Consider the following 23071-nt stretch of genomic DNA (forward strand, 5'->3'; position numbering starts at 1 on the left):
TTCGAAAAGAGGAAGCTTGTATGCCAGCTTAGTTGATGATAGCCCAAATTCATGAAACTAATTTAGTTGGTCAAGAGCAGAGGCTCAACTCAGTACTTAGACCCTTAGTGGAAAGGAGCCCTTTGAAAAAGGCCTCACAGATGACCATTGAGCTACACAGTGGACGCTCGTCCCCGAGTCTTTTCTCGATATCAAGTGATTTATGGTTCATACGACTCCAACTCAGACCCATGATCAAGACGGTTAGTTGTTTTATTAAATTATTCAAAGGGTGCGCAACATTACAAAGCTACAATTATTGAAAACCAATAATACATCAATCAATGTCCTTATTTTATGTGTAACCAAAAAGAAAAAAAAAAAAAAAATTCTCCACGTCCATAAGTATATTCCTTTTGTGATAGAACATAGAACTAATATAGGGTTAATGTGGTGAGACAAATCACCTCACTAGCACAAATGACAGTATCTTCTTTTATAGATTCCACGCATCATTAATGGAACTCCAGCCACCAAACTTCACAGAAGAGCCTCTTCTCTTCAGCACTTCCACTCCGGTGCCATTCCCTGCTGGCTGCAATCACATTATAACCAATTGTTTTTTAAAAACTCAGAAACACTAAATACAAACAAAATATTCTGAGTCTGTAAATCCAGTGACAAGGGAAAAATCAATTGTGTTTCATATCGTATCTGAAACATGAATCACAGGAAATATTACAAGAAACATAAATCAAATCCGGGGCCATCCAAACAGTAAAGAATACTCTGATATGGAGTGGCATATCAAATATGTATTGGGATTTTTGCAGTTGATACTCCTCGTGATTTTTTAACTTTGGTGGCACTATTTCTTATTTGTTTTCAAGTTTCACCCCAGAACTTTACAACATTCTGAATTTATTTTCTATGCATTCACCATATTTGTGAATAAACAAAGCTTCTGGGGCTTAGAATAAGAAACTAGTTTCCAGGTCTTTGGTAGACTATGATTTAAACACAAGTCGTTGGTTTAAAATGGAACCATTACCCTACCAGAAAAAAAAGAAGTAAAAACAACTTAGTTCAAGTACTATGCAGCATATAATGGAATAAATGGACATCCTACCGCCCACCAAGGAATAAAATCAGCAATATTCTATTTGCCCACAGCTATGGGACTTAAAACTGAAGGGACAGAAGAGAACTTGATACAAACCTTGAGGCACCGATTCCTTTTTGTATCGCAAATTGGATGACTAGCAGGGCAGCAGTAATTATTGTTATCACAACACACAGCAGATTTCGCCGTACAACAGTTCCATGATAAGCATACCCCAATAAAACGCCAGCTACAACAGCAGGTTTCACCTTCTGAACAAGAGCTAAAAAAATCACATTTAGTGGGACCTGGGGTGGGAGGTGGAGGTGGATTTGGGCTAGTCTTGGCTGGATATGAAGCTAACATGTTGATACCACAGATGCCTTCTGCTGTACCATTGTTACGTAGCATGTGAATATAACCACGCATTCCCCAATGTTCTCCCCATGAATTCTTTACAATCCAAAAATCAACACCATCTTCCGTACCATAACCCACAATCAATACAGCATGATCCAGAGTACTTGAACATGGCCCAGTGTAGACCCCCTGTTACTCGAGCACACCAAAACTATCAAGACCATAATTCTTTAGTCCTTCACGGAACTATAATGTCATTGAAGATAAGACTATTGGAACAAACCTTTGAATAGAGTTGAAATGTTTTCTCACTGCCACATATGCCTACACTTACAGGTTGTTTAGCCACTACTTGTAGTAGCTGTTTCTCATCATTTGGGGGTATGTCTGTGTAACCATCAATGGTTACAATATGCTTCTTCAACTGCATTGTAAATCTATCACAAACTTGAGGAAAATACAAAATGCAAATTTAACCAAAAACCAACACCAATAAGAAAGAAATCCCTAATAAAAAATATAGAAACAAGTAAAAAGGGTAGATGAAAATATAAAATGTAAATATAGGAGGAATAGACAGATAGAGAAGAGAAGAAAATATAATGTGCAAACATATATACATCTGCGAGGACATGCATGCAGAGAGGGGAGAAACTGTTACCTTTTCTTTATTGCAGGGCTTGTCCATACCTACATATGGGTAATCTGCCTCGCTGTCAATCCCCTGGTTTTTTATAACAAACTGATATGCATAGTCCATGAGTCCACCCTCACAGCCACTATTGTAAGATCTGTCACAATCCACTAACTCTTGTTCAGATAGGCTAACAAGAGATCCAGTTACAATCTTATTAATGCCTTCAATAGCTCCCGTGGTTGAGAATGACCAACAACCACCTGCATGACAATATTTATTTCTGAGTCATCAAAATAGTAGCTGCTGAAGAAATAGTTGTTGTAACAAATATGATATTCCCATATTGTTGCAATAATACTACAAGTTTCAAGTGAAGCTCAATAATGCAGTTAGGAATGGCCGTTGCGTGGTGTTGACAAATGATTCTTAGTGAATATGGATTTCAATTCTCTTTTCTTTTTTTGGGTTAAAAATATTAAAGCTAAGGGAAGACATGCTATGGCCTTCCCATGATTTAAAAGCAGCGACTCAACCTTTTCATATTACCATCTTCCATATGTTGGACACCAGCCATGCAAACAAAATTGATAATTCAAAACCTCAAGTGAAACAGATACTTGAACAAGAATTCTATACAGCATCAAACAATGATGACAATTCCGATATTAGATCAGAGATAAAAGCAGTGAAAAGAATTTTCCACAGCTGAAGCATGCGAGTTCCATGAACATTGTTCTTATAGTTGATTCTATGCCCTCAAAGAAAATGTCTGTGTAATAGATTTTATGCAAATTTTGGCCTCCAAAGTTCATCAGCTGAACAAAACCTCCATCAAGCATGCTTATGTTAACAAAAGATACGCAATAAAGATGTCTGACAGGCAACCAATTAGGAAGACAATAGAGAAAAAGAATTTGAAAAGCAGTGCAAATGAAAGCATGCTTTTATCTTCCATACAAGGAAGGAAAAATCTCTCTCAACAGAAAACAATTTTGTGAACGATTGCAGACGGCATTACGACATTAAATTATTGTCCATTACAATGTTGTACTTGCCCTACTAACAACTAACACTGCCCTACTAACAAGTAACAATTTTTTTCCAAAAAAAAGAATCAAATTAATGTTTTAAACATTATCTGGTAATATGGCGAAAATGTTATTGTCGTCTGGACTAAATTAAAGAAGACTGCTTAGAACCGACTAGGTCAGGTGGAGGTTAAGCTAAAGGGGTTAGGATGTAGAAAGGTGCAAGTGCACATACATCTGAGAACTGAAGCACTATGATGAGTGGCCTAGACCAAGGAAAACCAGCTTGAAAAGTTTTGAGGGCTTGGGGTTGGGTTTCCACTGTCTTACAGGACAGGCGAAAAGCCTATACCCTACCCAAGTGGGATTGATGGTAAAGCAAAGCAAGATCCAACTATAGAAGATATATGAGCAAACACTAGATGTCAATATTCCCATAGCAACAAAAAGGGGACAAAAAACCAAAAGGCTCAAAAACCAAATTCAGAGCTTTAAATTTGAATAAAAGTTAAAATGACAAGAACTTGAGGGCATGCAAGAGGAGAGGAAAAAAAAATCCTTTGCAGGAAATTAACTGGATATGATTGTCCATTCACAAACCTCCCCTCATATATTAATGAGCAAAGGAAATTAAATGGATACATTTGTTCGTTCACAAACCTCGTGTCATATATTAATCAGCACAAATTTAATTCAAGCATACAATTCTTCAAGTGGTTTCTCATATCACTGCAATTTGGTATTCAGAATTCATCTTAATACCATAAGATAAAAAAAAAGGTTAAGCCCGTCCAAAGAATAGATCCAACCTTTCTGCAATTACAACCATTGCATACCTCCAAAATAAAGACACAGGTTATTCCAACTTGTTCGAGCTTATCCTCAGCCTTTCCCTCACAAACTATCAAAGCCTTTTCATATCTTCAATCTGGCTCATTCATTGAGTCCATTATCAAAAGTCCCCAAGGAAGCACTAAGCGCTTAACCCTAAATCTTCATTTTCTTTCTCATTTGGAATTGAAAGTGTGTAGGCCCTGTACGTTTCTATCTTATTCATGTTCCTACTACCAGAACCAGCAAAGCTGAAATGCATAAGTCCCCCTATATTCACTAATAGAATCAGATCCCAAATCACCCTTTTGGTTGCTTTAGGAGTTGAAAATACCAGAAAACTAAACCGAGTCTAAAAAGTCTAGCAAACTGTATGACACTTATTAAATTTAAAACAATCAATTCTCCAAAAAACACAACAACACATCATCGCTTTCCCTATCAAATGAAGCATTAAACAATCGATGCATTAAAGAGAAAATTCATCCACGATAATGAGACTGATAAGCGGAGAAAACAACATGTTGCAAATTCAATAACAACAAATTAATTTTTCTTTTTTGGAGCAAAAAAAAAAAACTTACACTTACATACCACAATTCCCCTGATCTTTCACACCTGTGACCGCTCCACTCTTCCTCCAATCCACCGCGGGCGGAACATGGAGCTCTTGAACCGGTGTACCAACGGACCGAATCGATTGGGCCCTCCCGGGGGAGAAGCCCAAGCGAGAGGCCTTGAACTCGTGATGCGTGAGATCAGCGAAGGCGTTGAGAGCTAGTGTGTAGGAAGCATTAGCCATACTATTGTGCTGAGTAACAAACGCATGATTTTCTTCAAACACCTTGAGCCTCGACGCCTTCTCTTCTTCTGAAGAGTACGTCTTGCCATACTGCTCGCACCAAGCTTCGAAGAGATCTGCTGTGGATGAAGCTTCAGAAACGGAAGAATGAACCGCGAGAATGAGAATCGAAACTGCCCATAACCAACTCCCCATGTTGCAGCAATTCTGCGACCCAACCAGCTTCTCAAACTTGGGCTGTCTCGATTGTAGTACTGCCCCAAAGGAGAAATGCTTGACCGGCTAAAAAGTAGCGTGTGGTGGTTTCCAAACTCAAAACCTTCCACCAATCAACGCCAATCTGCCACGTCAGACAACAGGACACACGGCGTCATTTCGTATGGTCAACCTGGTAGGTGGGTTCCCTCGCTCTGCAGTGGATCCTAGCTCTAGCTTTACCATTCCGGTTCCGGAAAGCAATAATTTTGTTCATAAAGCGTGACTTTGGCTACCAAGCGAACCCAATGAACCCTTCACGTGCCCTGCAATGCCATCTATTAAAGTGGTTACTTTCTCGTCATTTTTTTATTGTTGTATTTACTATTTACTCCTCGGATTAAAAAACAAAATTTTAATCCTAATTTACTTCCTAACTTTAATCCTAAATCCAATCCTAATGATCAGATTTGGTATGCAAGACATACACCGCCACGTCATGGAATTAAAAAATTCGGAAAGGTCGAGAAGAAGGCAGCTTCCTAGCGGATATGGCTTGGCAAGCGGTAATGATTGTGGGGGAAGGATACTTGTATACGGTCCATTACGCTTACAACGTGTTGATGATTATTTAACAAATTATTTCTCACGCTCGTAACTTTTAGAAGGATATTTTTTACAATCATTTTCTGAAAACATTTTCAATTTAATACCATAGTTGAAAATCTAATGACAGATTTTAACAAGAGGTTGGGAGAAAATGAAAATAATAAAAAGAATAAAGTGAGAAAATGAAGAATTTTTATTTTTTTATTTTTTATTTTTAAATAGAATTTACTATTAATTGAAGGGGCAAAAAAAATAAAGATTCATTCCGTGATGAAAAATGTGGAGGAAAGTGTGACCGTGTGAAAGGGAAGTTTAATTCGGGGAGGTTAATTATATTTTGTTTTTTTATGAAAGGTAATTTTGGAATTTTACGATACCATTGATATTTGTAGATTAATTAATGTAATTTTTTAATTTATAAATTTTAAATTTAAAACAAAATTCAAATAGCATAATTAAGTGACCACTTGTTATAGTTGCCTAGTTGGTTGCACATGTAATTTATAATTTGTTTGATGATAATTTTAAGAAATGACTTTAATGTAAAAAGTGTTTTAAAAAAAATATATTAGCTTATTTGATATTAATTTTGGGAAACGCTTCTAATATTTTTAACATAAAAAATTTTAATATTCAAGTATTAAAAATATTATAAACCGTTTTAGTAAAATTATTATGAAACAGTGGTTCTAAGAATTTAAAAAAAAATATAAAATACTTTTAAAAATTTTTAAATCAATGATAATATTGAAAAATTATTTGTAATATTTTTTGGGAAAAAATTTTATGAGTGATTTTTCTAAAAATAGAAAAAAATATTTCACTAAAAACATTTCAAGTAAATACGCTCCTTAAGGTAAGTAAAAAAAAAAAAAAAAAACCAATGCAATAAATCAAGATAGTAAAATAAGATGACATGTTGGGGATTTTGGGATTTGAAAGGGCGGAGACTTTTTGTATATAAAAATTAATTTCACAAGCATGTGTCAAGCTTGATTTAAATGAAAAATAAGATTTATTTTTTATTTATAAAAAAGTGAATTTATTATTTTGCTAAAAAATAATTTTTTTTTAAAAAAAGATGATTTTAATGTAAAGAAAAGGCAGAATGATATATCTATTAAGTGTTATATTTTTGTATATATAATACTATTAAGAGCTCGTATAGAAATGATTTTAGAAAAAACTTTTAATATTTTTAATACTTAAAAAGTTTTATCATTTAAATGTTAAAAAAATTAAAAATATTTTTTAGAATGGTTGACAAACGCATTTTAAAAGTTCTTTTGATAATGATTTAAAAAATATATTTTTGACTTAAGAATGTTTTTTTTTAATTAGGTGCTTCACAAAAAATACTTTTAAAATTTTAAAAAATTATTTATAGTTTTTTTAAATAAACATTTTTAGAGTGTGCTTGATAACTATTTTTAACAACGTTTTTAACCATTCTAATACTCGAATAATAAAAAATTTAAAGTATTAAAAATATTATAAGCGATTCTTATAATCACTCAAATACGGATTCTTAGAGTATATTAAACAATCATTTTAGGACGTGTTTTTAGTATTTCTAATACTAATATATTTATTTTTTAAATATTAAAAGAATTAGAAACACTTTCAAAAATCATTATCAAATTAAATATTTTTAAGAATTATTACCAAATACACTTAATTTGATAGTAATTTTAGAAAGTAATCATAATATTTTTAATATTTGAAAAATAAATTTTTTTAAGTTCTTAGGAAAATATTTATAGTAAAAATTCTTTTTTTTTTTTTTTTTTTAAGAAAAAACGCTTTTTAAAAGTGGTTTTATATATATATATATATATTTTTAGGAAAAGAAAAAGAAAAAGAAAAAAAGACGGGCAGAATCCTGTGTGACAAGCCCATTGAGCCCAGCTCGTTTCTCATGTGCCGCACCAGCAATCAAATCTAGGAAATGGGCAAACCTGGACCGTCCATGCCAAGGATCCATCTAAAATCACAATGTACGAACGGTTTTACATTCGCTCATTTCCATTGATGCTGACACGGCGGGATCTTAGTGGTGGGTCTAAAGATATTTCCGTCTTTGTAATCTTTAGCGATAGGGATAATGGAAGGCACGTGTAGGCGTTAGATATCTCACAGGGGGGATCCCAGTGTCCTGATGAAAGAGAGAGGAGGAGAGAGAGAGAGAGAGAGACAGATTGAGTGAGTAGTCTCAAAGGCAGAACATGCGTCCCTACGCACTTGCAGAGACTCAAACGAACCACGAAGATATATCAGACGCCTTCTGAAACCCTCAGAAGTTAGAAAAATTCTTAATAAAATTATACATAAGTGGCGAATGATGGACGTAGATCCGCGTCAATACGAAAATGCTGTAAGTTCTTTATTTTTTCGGGGTCAATTATTGTTTTTTAATTTATGTTTCGTATGTGATTGAATTGGATGATTTCAGGTGAATTGGATTTGGTCTTTTCGATCGGTTTTGGTATCCGTTTAATTGCATTGATTTCAAATGTTGACCTTTTTCAGAATTAATGATTGAAACCCTAGGCTTTTGTCTTCTTGTCTCAGTTTGAATTTTTAATTATTTTATTTACTTGGTTTGTGCTCTTCTCACTAATTTGATGAAGTAGTTGCGGTTTTGGATATCAATCAGGGCTGAAAGTTTATTGTTTTCCCCTTTTTATTTAAATTTTTGGGAGGGATGACTCTGTACATGATTGTGTTAAATATACAAAATTTGGATGTAAACCTTAAGAATAGATGGATGGTTTTCTGGAGGATTGAAGGTGATCAAAACTAGACCAGTTGCATGTGCTCAATGGGGGTAGTTACAGATAGATAGAGGAGATGGAATTCTGATGATAGAGAATGAATTATGACCGCATCGGCATTACCTGATTGAGTTGCTTTATGGTCATCTTGAAATTGTTTATGGCATACTAAAATGACACTAAGAGGGGGAAAGTTAGTAAACAAACTCATGCCTCGTCTGGATAGCTTCCTGTTTTTTGCTTTAGAAGGAAGTTAAAGCTAAAGTCACAAATTTTAAAGGGTAATATTGATATTGTAAAAGTTATATTGAATATGAAAAAAGTTCTCATATAAGCCAAAAAAGAACTTCTACATGAAACAGGATTTTGCTGATTTCCATATTAATTTTTTTTTGAAGCCATAAGCTTTTTGAACAGAATTAGCTAAACTGATATAAAAATGCTTATTGACCTTAAAAAAAGAGTTTTTGGCTTCTTGATCCAAGTAAGGCCTTAATAATTTAGGTGAGGTTTGGTAAAATTGAAAAATTAGTACTTAATGCCTTAAGATAATTTAATCTAGATTTGGCTTAACTTATTGACTTTACACTTGTTATTTAATTCTTAATTTAGATTTTGCTTAATTTATTGATCGTAAAATTATAACTTAGTGCTTGCTTGGATATACTTCTTGTTTTCTATTTTTTTAAAAATAGAAAATATTAATACCGTGTATAGAAAATACAATAATTCTTATATAAAAGGTATGAACTTATCTTATATTCTTAAAAATTACTTTTAAAATTTAAGGTCATAAAAAAATTTAATTTGTCATTTTTTTTAAATAGTTTTTAAAAGATATTTTCTTTTTAAGGTAACTTTTAAAAAGTTTTTGCATTGTATATAGGTGTTACCTATGTTGCATGGGGTTGGGTACGAGTATTTGATTTGTGTATGTGTTTAAGTGTTTGATCTATCACTACTCAAATTTTAGGTTATAAGTACTATACTAAAACTGATCCAAAAAACTGGTATGGGCATTGTGATGCAACATGATAAAAGAAAAATCAATTGAAAATAAATTGGAAGTAATGATATACTTTTTAAAAGCTCCAATCTTTTCTCTCTAATGCTTTTTTTCCTTCTTAGTCTTAAATATTCTTAAAAAAATTCACTTTTCAACTAACTATTCTTTTTCCCTGACTTAATTGTTACTAAGAAAGTTGAAAGAATAAAAGGATATCAATAAAAAAATCAAACAGACACACCCAAAGTAACATATGAGTGTCCAACAAGGATCCCATACCCACACCCATGTCATTTCATGTCGATATGGGTATGTTGGTTGAAATTGAAGGATTCGGGTATCATAAGTAGTTACTATTGTTTTTAGTGAGCGCTTGAGCAATATGATTCATGATACTTCATTTAGCAAGAACTGAAAAACAGATTTATTGCCCATTATAATCCTAGGTTTAGTGAGCACTTTAGTTATGTGATTCATGATACCTCATGCAGCAAGGACTGAAAAACAGATTTATTGCCCTCCAAAATCATTTTCAAGGCCAAGGTCTTTTGCAAGATTATGGGTTTTGGCCTTGCTAGTGGCTCATAATAAAGTTTATTCCAATGACATGCATCAAATTAGAAGATCAAGAAACCTCTTCCCCTGAATACTTGTGTCATATAAAAGGAGCAACAAGATAACCAGCTCTCTTTGGATGTCCATTAACAAAATATTTTATGGGGTTCCACTTTGGTCCATAATGAGATAACTGAGAGCAGTGCTTTCTAGAGATATACTTCCTTACTGCACATCTGTAAGAAGTACCCTTTCGATTGGGTGAAATGAAGTTTTGACAAGAACACTTCAAGAAATTTGGGTCAAGTCAGGATACAAGGATCATTTAGGCTTACTCTAAACCAGCAGGGATAGGATGCGGTAGTAGAGATAAGGTTCTTGCCTCTACATTGTACTTGAACTTCAAGTCCATGTACCCATGATACCCGGATATTTATCCAAACCAATGACCTATAGTCATTAAGCTTGTTCAATAAAATAACTTAATAACATTAGTTAAAGTTAAAATTGATTTAAAGTAGTATGTTAAAACTCTCATGGCCAAAAACTCCTAACTTCCTATCAAGAGTTGGCCACAAATATCAGTTATTTCCTCCATTTTTCTCTCTCATAGGCTCATTATATAATATTAATAAGGATAAATATATCAGATTAAATCATTTCAAAAAGTTTTTAAGTTAGTTTTACCGAAAATAACCTTAATACTTAAATAAGAATTAAATCATAAATTTTAAGTTAATAAATTTAGCAAGATCATATTAAGCTATCTTGAGTTGTTAAGTATTAAGTTTTTAGTTTTACCGAATCCCACCTATGCATATGTTTGTGAACACATGCATGGGCTTTTCTAAGCACTTTAGAATTCACTTGTTTAAGCTTATTCGAACAATAAGTTATGCGTTAATTTTGGCGGCTGAACATTCTACTAATAACCTTTCTCAAGTTGAGTGTGTCTTGTAGTTTATGATATGACACATGATTTGTGCTAGTTGGTGCTTTCAGAGAATTGGGATCCTCTCTCGTTGAGACAAAACATCCTCTGTTGTGTTTGTCCGTCAATAAAAAATAAGGAAAAAAAAAGAATTCTTTTTTATTTACACAATATTTTAAGAAATACATCAATGCCAATATCTTGATAGTTGGAGAGAGTGGATTTATGGTGGGCATGTTTACCTTATTTTATAGGTCATATATTTAGGTGGTGTTTGTTTTTTGGCTGAAATCAAGAACTGATTCAGATAATGAAGATGATATTAATCAACTAGACAGTAGTGGTGATGTTTCTAGCCAATCTTTTAGTGACCAAGCAGATTGTATTAAGGGTAATTGTAACTGCCGTCCTAAGACTATAAATGTCATAAGCCAAGATCAGGAACTTGTCTTAGATATCTTAAAGAAAATTGAAGATGAAAAAACTAAGCAAGATCTTTATGAAGTTTTTAAGAAATCAATTGTTAAGCCAGAAGCTAAAAAGACTGTAAATCCTTATAACCTCAATGAAATCTTAAACAGCTGTCTTCTCAGCCGAAAGTAAGATTCCCGGTGAAAATGTCTAAAGTACTACAGTAGAAAGTGACTTTTACTATTCACTTTTTCACTATTCACTAGTCATACACGGGATTACTATTCACAGCAATTAGTCAAAAAGCAAACAGTTCTTTATCCCCTCTTTTTGGCTATTTAAGGAGGCTTGATCCTCATTTGTAAGCATCCTTTAATTTTTCATTTTTCTTTTCCAAGCTTATGCTCTCCCTTCTCTCTTCTTTCTCTCTCAACATGTAAGCCTTCCAAGCCCCAAGCTTTCTTCAAAGCTTTCCTCCCTTCTCCCATTGTAAGATATTCATCTCCTTATGTATCTATGTTTTATGTTATACCTCCTATGATGGATGGTTTTTAAGCTATGTAAATTTTCAAGTTTGTTTTATGTTTCCAGTTTACCTCCTATCATGGATGGTTTTAAATTTATGTAATTAAAAGTTTGTGATTCCTTCTCTTTTTAAATTTCTTTGGTTATTTATCTTGTTTATTTTCTAACTCCTCTTCTTTGTTTTGAATCATGGCATAATTCCTGTTTTTATTGCATATGACCTTGTCCTGGGTGTCTATGGTATCAGAGCCTTGATGAAATCCTTATTGACTGTAAATCCTTATAACCTTAATGAAATCTTAAACAGGTTTGACCAGCAGTCTCCCAAGGAAGTAAACATTAAGGAACTTCATGATGAAGTTAGACAGTATAGGAAAGAGATTAAGGAGTTAAGACAATTCATAGGTTTAGGTCTCTTTGATCTCTAAGGACAAATTAATAGAATTGTCAATTAGGGAAACATTGTGGATATACCAGAATCTTCTCATGTTAATGATAATGAGACAAATGTTTTTTTGAATACTGTTAGTAGGGTTATCTTCCAGAGGTGGGAGGTCTCCCTTACTATAGTAGTCAAAGATAAATTTGTCTTTGATATTATTGCTTTGATTGATTCAGGTGCAACTAAGAATTGCCTTCAAGAAGGTCTTGTACCTATTCCCTTATGTGAAGAGACTAGTGAGTCTCTATTTGGAGCCAATGGCAAAAGGCTTGCCATTAAGTATAAATTAACAGATGTTCATATCCGTAACCATGACATCTGTATTAAGCAAACCTTCATTCTTGTTAAGGACCTTAAGGAGAAAGCCCTCCTGGAGAAAGCCCTCCTAGGAATCCCCTTCTTAAGCTCTATTTATCCTATGTGGGTAGATAACCAAGGTGTAAGAACAAAGCTCTTTGATAAGGAAATTCTTTTTGAATTTGCTAATCCTGTTGTAAACATCACTTCTTGTGATCAAGAAATTAATCTTATTGGATTAGATGTTCCATCTAAGATTTTAGGTATCCAACTCATTCATAATCTTATTATAATTGATATTTTAAGCATTCATTTATGCATTTCAAAATTTCAAATTGATATTTTGAATCAAGGATTTTAAAAAGTCGTTTTCACATCTGAGAAAACAATCAAGTATATAGCTTTTAAGCATGATTCAACTGATTGGATTATTTTAAATCCTAATTTTCAAATTAAGTTTATTAAAGGAGAAAATTCCATTCCTAATTACTCAACTCGTGGAATTTGCAGGGTTCACGAGACCATGACCCCTAAAAAGAATACCCAAGCTCCTAACCAGAAAACCCAATCTAGTCAAGCTCCTTCTCCCTATAAAATGCTATGGAGCCAACAAGTTGAAGAAGAAGAAGCAAAGCTTCATTCTTCTAACCCTATGCCTAATAAGATGATGACCTTGTACTATGATCATTCTGATCCAGCTAATCCAGTCAAGGCCACCCAATACCCAACCATTTCAGGGTCTCAGACCTTCAAGCAAGTTACTAAGGTTAATCCCTCTCAAAAGGAATTAGCATCAAACTCCTTTTTTTCAAACAAGCAAATTGTGGTGGTTGCCAAGCCCACACCTCTTTCAACAAAATCAAGATACTGACAAAATGATTTAAACCAACCTCTTTTGATTATTGAAAGAGAATTTTTCTCTGAAAACCTCAGAGAGATTGCTGCAAAAGCTTTTCAAGAAAATTTTCATTATTCCTCTGGTGATCTTTTAAAAACAAGAGAGTTTTATGAAGCAGCCCTTGCAGAAACTAGTTCTGTTAAAATTAAGCATAACGCTGATAAGTTCAGCAATATGAGCTTGACATTCTCCACCTGCCATATCTATAAGATTCTTACTATCAAGCAATGGGGTGGAAATCCCAATCTTTCAAGGGAATTCTCTGAACCATCAAAACCAAGATTTTTCAATTATTGGGATTATCAGAGAGCATGGTTCAATGCTTTTCTGATCCAGAATAGGGACTTCCATCATTCATGGATGTTCTATTTTCCATCTAAGAATCAGTTTTCCTCTTTCCCATTTTGGTTCCACAGTTGGTGGACTTATTTTGGTTCGTCTATTAAGATTCTTCCTAAGCCCATCTTGGATGGCTTTGAGCTATTCAATAGTTCTTTTGTTATCCCCAGAGAACTTTCAGCTTTTCCCCTTTTGTTATTCTTTTTCAATAAATTTGGCCTTGCTTGGATAGTCTAGTGGGACTACATTATCATTGCAGATGAATCAGCAGCCTTTCCAACTCTTGGAAGGACCTTTAAAACTAAATGGTGGGACGCCTTGAAAAATGATGCATCTATTGATGCAGTTAAACAATATTTCCTCAAAAACCCCACACAAGCCTCTGCCAGTGATGATATGTCACAATTTCTCCTCAAGAAACAACAGTTACAAGCCATGCTTGCAGGCTTGTTGAATCATCAGACTCTGCATAAGAGTTTTCTTGGGAAAAACTTGAGCTTCCTTCTTCAAGGATTTTCTGAAAATCTTGAGGGGTCTTTGCTGCTGCGAGCATGACTTGTAACTGTTGTTTCTTGAGGAGAAATTGTGACATATCATCACTGGCAGAGGCTTGTGTGGGGTTTTTGAGGAAATATTGCTTAACTGCATCAATAGATGCATCATTTTTCAAGGCATCCCACCATTTAGTTTTAAAGGTCCTTCCAAGAGTTGGAAATGCTGCTGATTCATCTGCAATGATAATGTAGTCCCACTGGACTATCCAAGTAAGACCAAATTTACTGAAAAAGAATAACAAAAGGGGAAAAGCTGAAAGTTCTCTGGGGATAACAAAAGAACTATTGAATAACTCAAAGCCATCCAAGATGGGCTTAGGAAGAATCTTAATAGACGGACCAAAATAAGTCCACCAACTGTGGAACTAAAATGGGAAAGGGGAAAGCTGATTCTTAGATGGAAAATAGAACATCCATGAATGATGGAAGTCCCTATTCTGGATCAGAAAAGCATTGAACCATGCTCTCTAATAATCCCAATAATTGAAAAATCTTGGTTTTGATGGCTCAGAGAATTCCCTTGAAAGATTGGGATTTCCACCCCAGTGCTTGATAGTAAGAATCTTATAGATATGGCAGGTGGAGAATGTCAAGCCCATATTGCTGAACTTATCAGCGTTATGCTTAATTTTAACAGAATCAGTTTCTGCAAGGGCTGCTTCATAAAACTCTCTTGTTTTTAAAAGATCACCAGAGAGATAATGAAAATTTTCTTGAAAAGCTTTTGCAGTAATCTCTCTGAGGTTTTCAGAGAAAAATTCTCTTTCAATAACCAAAAGAGGTTGGTTTAAATCATTTTGCCAGTATCTTGATTTTGTTGAAAGAGGTGTGGGCTTGACAACCATCACAATTTGCTTATTTGAAAAAAAGGAGCTTGATGCTAATTCCTTTTGAGAGGGATTAGCCTTAGTAACTTGCTTGAAGGTCTGAGACCCTGAAATGGTTGGGTATTGGGTGGCCTTGACTGGATTAGCTGGATCAGAATGATCATAGTACAAGGTCATCATCTTATTAGGCATAGGGTTAGAAGAATGAAGCCTTGCTTCTTCTTCTTCAACTTGTTGGCTTCATAGCATTTTATAGGGAGAAGGAGCTTGACTGGATTGGGTTTTCTGGTTAGGAGCTTGGGTATTCTTTTTAGGGGCCATGGTCTCGTGAACCCTGCAAATTCCACGAGTTGAGTAATTAGGAATGAAATTTTCTCCTTTAATAAACTTAATTTGAAAATTAGGGTTTAAAATAATCCAATGAGTTGAATCATACTTAAAAGCTATATACTTGATTGTTTTCTCAGATGTGAAAACAACTTTTAAAAATCTTTGATTCAAAATATCACTTTGAAATTTTGAAATGCATAAAGGAATGCTTAAAATATCAATTATAATAAAATTATGAATAAGTTGGATACCTAAAATCTTAGATGGAACATCTAATCCAACAAGATTAATTTCTTGATCACAAGAAGTGATGTTTACAACAGGATTAGCAAATTCAAAAAGAATTTCCTTATCAAAGAGCTTTGTTCTTATACCTTGGTTATCTACCCACATAGGATAAATAGAGCTTAAGAAGGGGATTCCTAGGAGGGCTTTCTCCTTAAGGTCCTTAACAAGAATGAAGGTTTGCTTAATACAGATGTCATGGTTACGGATATGAACATCTGTTAATTTATACTTAATGGCAAGCCTTTTGCCATTGGCTCCAAATAGAGACTCACTAGTCTCTTCACATAAGGGAATAGGTACAAGACCTTCTTGAAGGCAATTCTCAGTTGCACCTGAGTCAATCAAAGCAATAATATCAAAGACAAATTTATCTTTGACTACTATAGTAAGGGAGACCTCCCATCTCTGGAAGATAACCCTACTAACAGTATTCAAAAAAACATTTGTCTCATTATCATTAACATGAGAAGATTCTGGTATATCCACAATGTTTCCCTAATTGACAATTCTATTAATTTGCCCTTAGAGATCAAAGAGACCTAAACCTATGAATTGTCTTAACTCCTTAATCTCTTTCCTATACTGTCTAACTTCATCATGAAGTTCCTTAATGCTTACTTCCTTGGGAGACTGCTGGTCAAACCTGTTTAAGATTTCCTAGCGTGTGTTGGGTTATGGGTGCTTTGCTCAACTTGAAAGAGGAACTAGAAATCATTCAAAAGATAATGATAAGAGAAATTCCTCTTGTGTTGTGAATGTTTACATTACACCTTGAATTTCAGTTAAATGGCACAATTTCTCCTAATACAGTTGCCTACAATCAAGATTCATTGTTGCAATCCTCTCAGTTGGTATCAGCATAATTCCCTAATGATGAATTTGATTCATAACTAAGAAAATTCAATGGCCTTCATTTGGAAGTTTTAAGTCATGGCTGCAAAACTCGCTCTGCTATCAAGTTTTGCAACACTAGAAGACTGATAGTGGTTTGGAATGATCCTTTTGGCCCTTTTGGGAATAGGCAGGAGATACTTGTCTCATTTGGAATAACTCCACCCATTGCTATCCCTGACTAAAAAAGTGTCATCAGAGATGAAAGTCCAATATTATGCAAAGATTTCTCTTAGATAACATACCAATATTACAATTATAAAGATGCATTTCTTGTTTCCTTGATTTTGTTTAAGTTGAAACATACTGACCTTAAGAGATGTATGGGCACTTTTGGCTTCTCATTCCTGTACTTGAAGTGTTTCTTTTGGTTTTCTCCCCACCAGGATTTATGATTCTACGATCCTACAATCCTAGAATATTTCTTTTCCTTTTTTCTACAATAAAGCACCACAGTTAAGATTTTAATTGATGTATAATTCTTTATGAAGTTTCTCTACCATGCTTGATTTTGTTTTTATTTTTTATAATTCTTCATACATCTTTAACAGGCTATCAATGACAGTGACATCCACAACATTGTCCTATCATATCTTGTGCATAATTGTTTTAAAGAGACTGTGGAATCATTTATTTCTTGTACTGGGATGAAGCAGCCTGCTGATTATCAGGAGGACATGGAGAAAAGAAAACGTAGGTGAATTTTTTTTTTCCTCTTCTTCAGGAAAGTAGGATTCACAACTTCAAGGTTGCTTACAGATAGCATCTTCCAGTTATATGAAAATTTAACAGTTTGGATCTGATGGACTTTGCAATGGCAAATTTCTGTATCAAGGACATGCATTAAGCATTAAACCCATTTGTTATGGATGAAATTCCATCTATAACAATGTGGTTGCTATGCAGATCTTTTATTGCATCATCTTATTTTATAGAAATTCATATGCAAGATGAAGGTTATGTCATTATTTAATATAACTAATGATGGAGAATAAAGAAAAAGATAATTTAGCTGGATTCGTGGCTGACTAGCTGATTTTCATATTGGATACCAAAATTGAAACTTGATTTCATAATTTCATGTAAACAACTGGCTGCAGATGGCTGGTCAATACCTCAACAGAGATTTTATTTTTATTTTTATTATTATTATTTTTATGTTTACTTCTGGACTTGGACTATTCGATTGATTGTGGTGCTGGAATTTTCTTTTTTTCTTTTTCTTTTTTTTTTCTCAGGAATATTTCATTTTGCTTTGGAGGGCAATGCACTAAAGGCCATTGAACTGACAGAACAGCTGGCAGATGATTTACTAGAGAAAAATAAGGATTTGCATTTTGATCTTCTTAGCCTTCACTTTGTTAAGCTTGTATGCTCCAGGAAATGGTGTGTAAAATAACAATTCTTTCTCCAAATTCATAAGTTCCACAACCATGGTATCTTAGTTTTACATTTTGGTGACAGCACAGAAGCTCTGGAATTTGCTCAGACAAAGTTGACCCCTTTTGGAAAAGTGCAAAATTATGTTGAGAAGCTTGAAGTATGTCTTTTTCTGAGGCAAACCATCTTAAACATTTCTACTCAATTATTTTGTTCTTCATCAGAACTAAAGACAAATTGCTCCTGCTGCAGGACTTCATGACTCTGCTAGCTTATGAGGAGCCAGAAAAATCCCCAATGTTTCATCTGCTAAGCCTGGAATATCGGCAGCAAGTTGCAGATAGTTTGAACAGAGCACTTCTTGGTGTGTTTCCACTGGTTCCTACTTGCTTCTGTATGCTATATCTGGTTGTAGGATGTTGTACACATATATGCTTTTTATGCAAAATTCATTTTCTGATTCCATTATTCTTTTTAATAATGCTCTAAACTGTTTGATTCACTCTTGGCTTGTGGTTCATGGTGTATATCAGCACATGCCAACCTCCCTAGCTGTTCAGCAATGGAAAGGCTGATACAACAGACAACAGTAGTTAGACAATGCTTAAATCAAGAGCTTAGCAAGGTAATCTTCTATTTGTTATTTTTCCTTTGTGCGCGCGTGCGTGTGTGTGTGTGTTGGTGTGTTTTATTGGGATTCTTGGAGGCCTGCTCATGTTGGATTATTTTTAATTGACATCTCAAGTTGTTCTCTCTTATTGTAATCCTAGGATTGAATTGTTTTTTTAGTCCATGACTTCAACTGTCAATTGTTTGTGTCATCCTTTCATTTCTTGTGTATATTCCATTAGGGGGAGATTATGAATGGGAGTAATTACTATGCTTTCTAAAAATAATTACTTTCAATCAAGGAAGAAATCTAATAACCCATGTTTTACCCAGAAAGAGAGACAGAAAGAAAAAAATAATAACCTATGCTTTACCTAGAAAGAGAGACAGAAAACAAAATATATTGTTTATAATGTAATTTCAATTGAATGCTTACATTTTTAAGTGTAACAGGTCACATTCTATTTCTCCCAGGATCATTTGTACTGGCTCAATGCCAAACTTGCTTCATGTTGTTAAGCTGGAATATGATCTAGAAATGCAAAATTTTAGATGTTCACATTCATTACAAATTTAATCAGAAGCTATTGTTGGAAGTCACTTTTCTACTTGCCCTTTATGATATGTTTCTCATCTGACTTAAGTTGTGGCTAGAAATATTGCTGGATGAACAAGGAAGCCAATTAGAACACAGTAGTTGGTCCGATCTGCTTGGTTAAGGATATATGAAATGTGAATGGCCTCAAATGATGGCTGAAGGATGAATGCCTTAGACTTTTTTTACTTGTGGCTTTGCAGGATCCTCCTCCACCTTTTTCTTTGAAGGATTTTCTCAAGAGCTAAGTTTGTCAGGGGGGCCATTTGAGGCATATTCAGTTTTACTTCACATCCTACTGCAACATGATTTGGTGTGAGGTTTGATCATGGCTATCAAGAAACTATCATTGCTTGTGTGTCGGTAGAAGTTCCCGAGCAGGCTGTCTGATGCATCTGATTTCTGCATTTGGTGAGATATGCCCCTTTTCTTGAAAAAAGAAAAAAAAGTGATTTGGTTCAACTCTGAGCAAATTGGTTTGTCTCCATAGGTGGTTTAGTTGATCCATTGTGTGGCTTGTATATGTTTGCTTGCTCAATTTATGATGTTAGAAATTCAGGTATTTTGTTATCATATGTCAGGTTTTGATTTGTCATAACCTAGGAAGTCCAGTTATTTTATTTAAATGATAGATTGCTATTTGCCATGACTGGTAAATTTACGATATTTCAATAATGAAGCATGCCCACCATGGAAATGGCAGAACACCATTATCATAGAAGAGCACCTTTAGTCCATAAACCTCATGCGGAGAGGTTGATCCTTTCTACCAAAGGTTTGCAAATGCTAGTCAGAATTATCTCTTCCAGTCTTTCTATCTCTTAATAACACTCCCTGATTGATTAAAATAGGAAGCTGCCTCACGAAAGATAGAAAACTGTTAGAGAAATGTTGAATAATCTAAGTAAAATTCTGTATGGAGGATTGACAGGAGGCTAACAAGAACACTTTTTGTGCTTGGTTCTCCTTGTATGGAGCGGTCTGCAAATTAATTTGGGTCTAGATAGGGGCCACCATGTGTTTCCCACCTAGGCAGCTCCAGCTCCAGCTCCGTATCAAGGTCATGATCAATATCGTCACTAGCATCAATATCGATATCATAAAAAAGAAATAGGCTTGTTATCCTGGAACTTGATCAGAAATACCGTAATGAAAGGAACATAGAAGTTTGTCGCTAGGTATTTGACCAAATAGGATCGTTCAGTTCCTATAGAACCTATCACTAAAATACCCTTAGAGGGGGATAGGGGTAAGCGGAGCGAAAAGGGTTTTCCATGAGATGGGAAATGAAAACTATTAGCCCCACACGAGGTTTGTGAATAAGTGATTGTCTGATAATGATCAAGGAATATCTATCTTTCTGCTAAACAGGATGTATTGAACTTATAATTCATTAGATACTTTTTATGAATGTTAACTAAGTATCGTAAGTAAATTGCTTTTGGTTGTTCAATCATTTGATAACCAGAGTCATTTTTTGATAAATGATCACTATGAATGTCGCTAGATTTACTTTCACCGTCTGCTTTGTTTTTAAAATGGTTTGCACTGACCTGCCATGGTCCAACATCACAAGCTGGCCAAAAAATTGAAGGTTAAGATGTTGGGGTTGAATGTGATGCTTTAGTTAATAAGTTTGCTTATAAAAGTAAGTGTCTGCATCCTTAATTATTCAATAAATTTATAGAAATTGAAAGCATATTTTCTGAAATTTTACGAGTTTTAACAACTGTTAAGAAAGAGAATGGAGTTGGATTTGATAGAGGGTATTCTTGTTCAAAATAAAGCCTTCTTCTCTGTTTTATTTTTATTTTTATTTATTTTTTATTTTTTTTAAAGCAAATACGCCAAGAAATATCACAGATCATGACCAGCGATTAAAATGTCTTTTAATCGGACGGCTGTGAAGCAAAAAGAAAAGCAGAGGAAAAGGTGGTGCAGCATAAAAATCAAATTTAAGATCTTTTGGAAATTTAGAATTGGTTTGATAATACTTTTAAAAAACGTTTTTACTGATAGTGTTTTTAGAAAACATTTTTAATATAAAAAAACATCAAAAAATATTTTTAATGGGATTTGATCTGGATAATCTCATTTTTCTCCTGTTATCTTGTTCATCAGCTACCCTATTCATTTTAAAGTTTCATAAAAATTAAAGAAGTCCCAACTTGGAATATGTGGCTTGTTGCCCACAAGCCAGAGTCTGAAGATATTTTACCATATATTATACCTTGCTTTTTAATTTTAATTATTCTCAGGTACTAATTAATTAATTATTCAAACCGTAAAAACTTTCATGATAATAAATCTCTTTTATATCTTTCATATAATAATTAAATATAAGATTAATGTTAACTTATGAATAAAATTTTAAATATTTTAAATAAAGCATCATTAAGGTGATTGGTAAATCAATGATTTAGTTATTTAATAACTTAATTTATATCAATTTTAATCTTTTTAAATATAATTTTAGATTTAAGTAAGGAAAAATTAATATTTGGATTTAATATTTAAAATCATTTTTAGTTTTAAGATGTAGTTATTTTAACAAAAAAAAGAAAAAAAAGATGAATATAAATTAAGTCATTAATAAATAATAACTAAGTTGATTCACAAAACACCCCACGCATCGTCTTGTTTCTGTGTGTGGATGTTCGCTTACTGCAAAAATGCTCTCTTGTTTCTGTACAGTCTTCCAACTTGCATTTCGGCACTGATACACTCGTCTCCTGATTTCCGGATACTCTTCTCCCAAAGAGGTCTTCTGCTAATTCTTCTCCCAAATTTTATTTTCAACTTGTTTTTCTTTAATTTTTCTCTTTGTCCAAACAAAACAATCAACGGACTCTAATTTGAAATGACTAGCACTGAAAAATAAACGGAAAGAAAATGAAAATTTGAATTTTGTTTTATGTTGTCTTGGTTTCCCTCACCTCAACTAGGTCAAATAGTTTTACTAGGGTTAGTCGACGGTGTCAGATAATGAAAACTTTACTAGTTAAGTACGCGATGCACTTTCCGTGCGTTTTCTCCGCGACCAAACAGAGCATTTTCTTATGTTGTGTCTTTTCTTTTTCGTGTTTATTTATACTCTTATGTAGTGTTCCCATATCTCTATGTGTAGTAGCTGTGCAAATTATATTAGTGCATTGAAGTATCTTGCACGAGGGTTCTACAAAATGAGGGAAAAGAATAAGAGAGGCTAATTGGCATTTCATCGAACATCTAGAACACATATTTTACACCATACACGCACAATTGTTCATTTATGTCTATGATGTAACTGTAACCACGCATTGCTTGTTATTGAATTCCCTCTTTCTTAGAATTCATGAATACAATATTATGCTTTGATATCACTTGGAAATATTCTGCAGACGCATTTTATACCCTTGGCATGTACTGGAATTTATGCTTTATCTATTTATTGTTTAGAATAATCTGTCACTGAATGACTAGGTGGTTCTAACTTTACCCTTTTTTCTTACTCATTTGATTTCGATGATTATTCTTTTAGCCTTTTGATTTATAGGTTTAATCAACAAAGAAGCAGTTTTGGACATGGTGGGCAGTACACACTTTAAGTGCAGACTTACCAGAGCAAAAGAATCTCCCTCCCCAGGACCTTCTTCATTGATAAGGGAACCTCAGAAATACTTCGATCAGGTAATCATTACTGTTTGTTCTGGAAATGGAGGCCATGGTGCAATTCTTAGCATGCTTAACCAGAGAGCTCCTTCAAGGCCACAAGGAAGACATGATAAGGGTAAAATGAGGAAGAAAAGTTTGCTTAAGAGGGATTTTGAAGGTTCACTTATCCTTCCTATGGGTGGACATGGGGGGATGTGATAATTTATGCAGATGAGGGAGAAG

At 34.0% G+C, this 23071-nt stretch overlaps 2 protein-coding genes across 3 annotated transcripts; one reads left to right on the plus strand and one right to left on the minus strand.

The window, feature by feature from the left end:
- Nucleotides 1-231: 231 nt before the first annotated feature.
- Nucleotides 232-5035, minus strand: LOC100243729 (zingipain-2). Its single transcript, XM_002280901.5, has 5 exons — nucleotides 4532-5035; nucleotides 2103-2338; nucleotides 1725-1865; nucleotides 1199-1630; nucleotides 232-574 (listed from the first exon to the last, which is right to left on the minus strand). The coding sequence occupies exons 1-5, from the start codon at nucleotides 4932-4934 to the stop codon at nucleotides 476-478; spliced, it is 1311 nt and encodes a 436-aa protein (XP_002280937.1). The 5' UTR covers nucleotides 4935-5035; the 3' UTR covers nucleotides 232-475.
- A 2604-nt stretch (nucleotides 5036-7639) lies between these two features.
- Nucleotides 7640-19916, plus strand: LOC100260821 (uncharacterized). Of its 2 annotated transcripts, XM_002280422.5 has the most exons (7): nucleotides 7640-7917; nucleotides 17163-17304; nucleotides 17850-17997; nucleotides 18076-18151; nucleotides 18244-18355; nucleotides 18525-18616; nucleotides 19399-19916. In XM_002280422.5, exons 1-7 carry the CDS (start codon nucleotides 7882-7884, stop codon nucleotides 19441-19443), a joined length of 651 nt encoding a protein of 216 aa, XP_002280458.1. In that variant the 5' UTR covers nucleotides 7640-7881; the 3' UTR covers nucleotides 19444-19916. The 2 variants fall into 2 exon arrangements, with proteins under 2 accessions (XP_002280458.1, XP_059590706.1); XM_059734723.1 differs by lacking the exon at nucleotides 19399-19916 and having other exon boundaries at nucleotides 7665-7917; nucleotides 18525-19219.
- The last annotated feature ends 3155 nt before the right edge of the window (nucleotides 19917-23071 follow it).

The sequence above is a fragment of the Vitis vinifera genome, chromosome 18, assembly GCF_030704535.1.
Source record: "Vitis vinifera cultivar Pinot Noir 40024 chromosome 18, ASM3070453v1".
Classification (NCBI taxonomy): Eukaryota; Viridiplantae; Streptophyta; class Magnoliopsida; order Vitales; family Vitaceae; genus Vitis; species Vitis vinifera.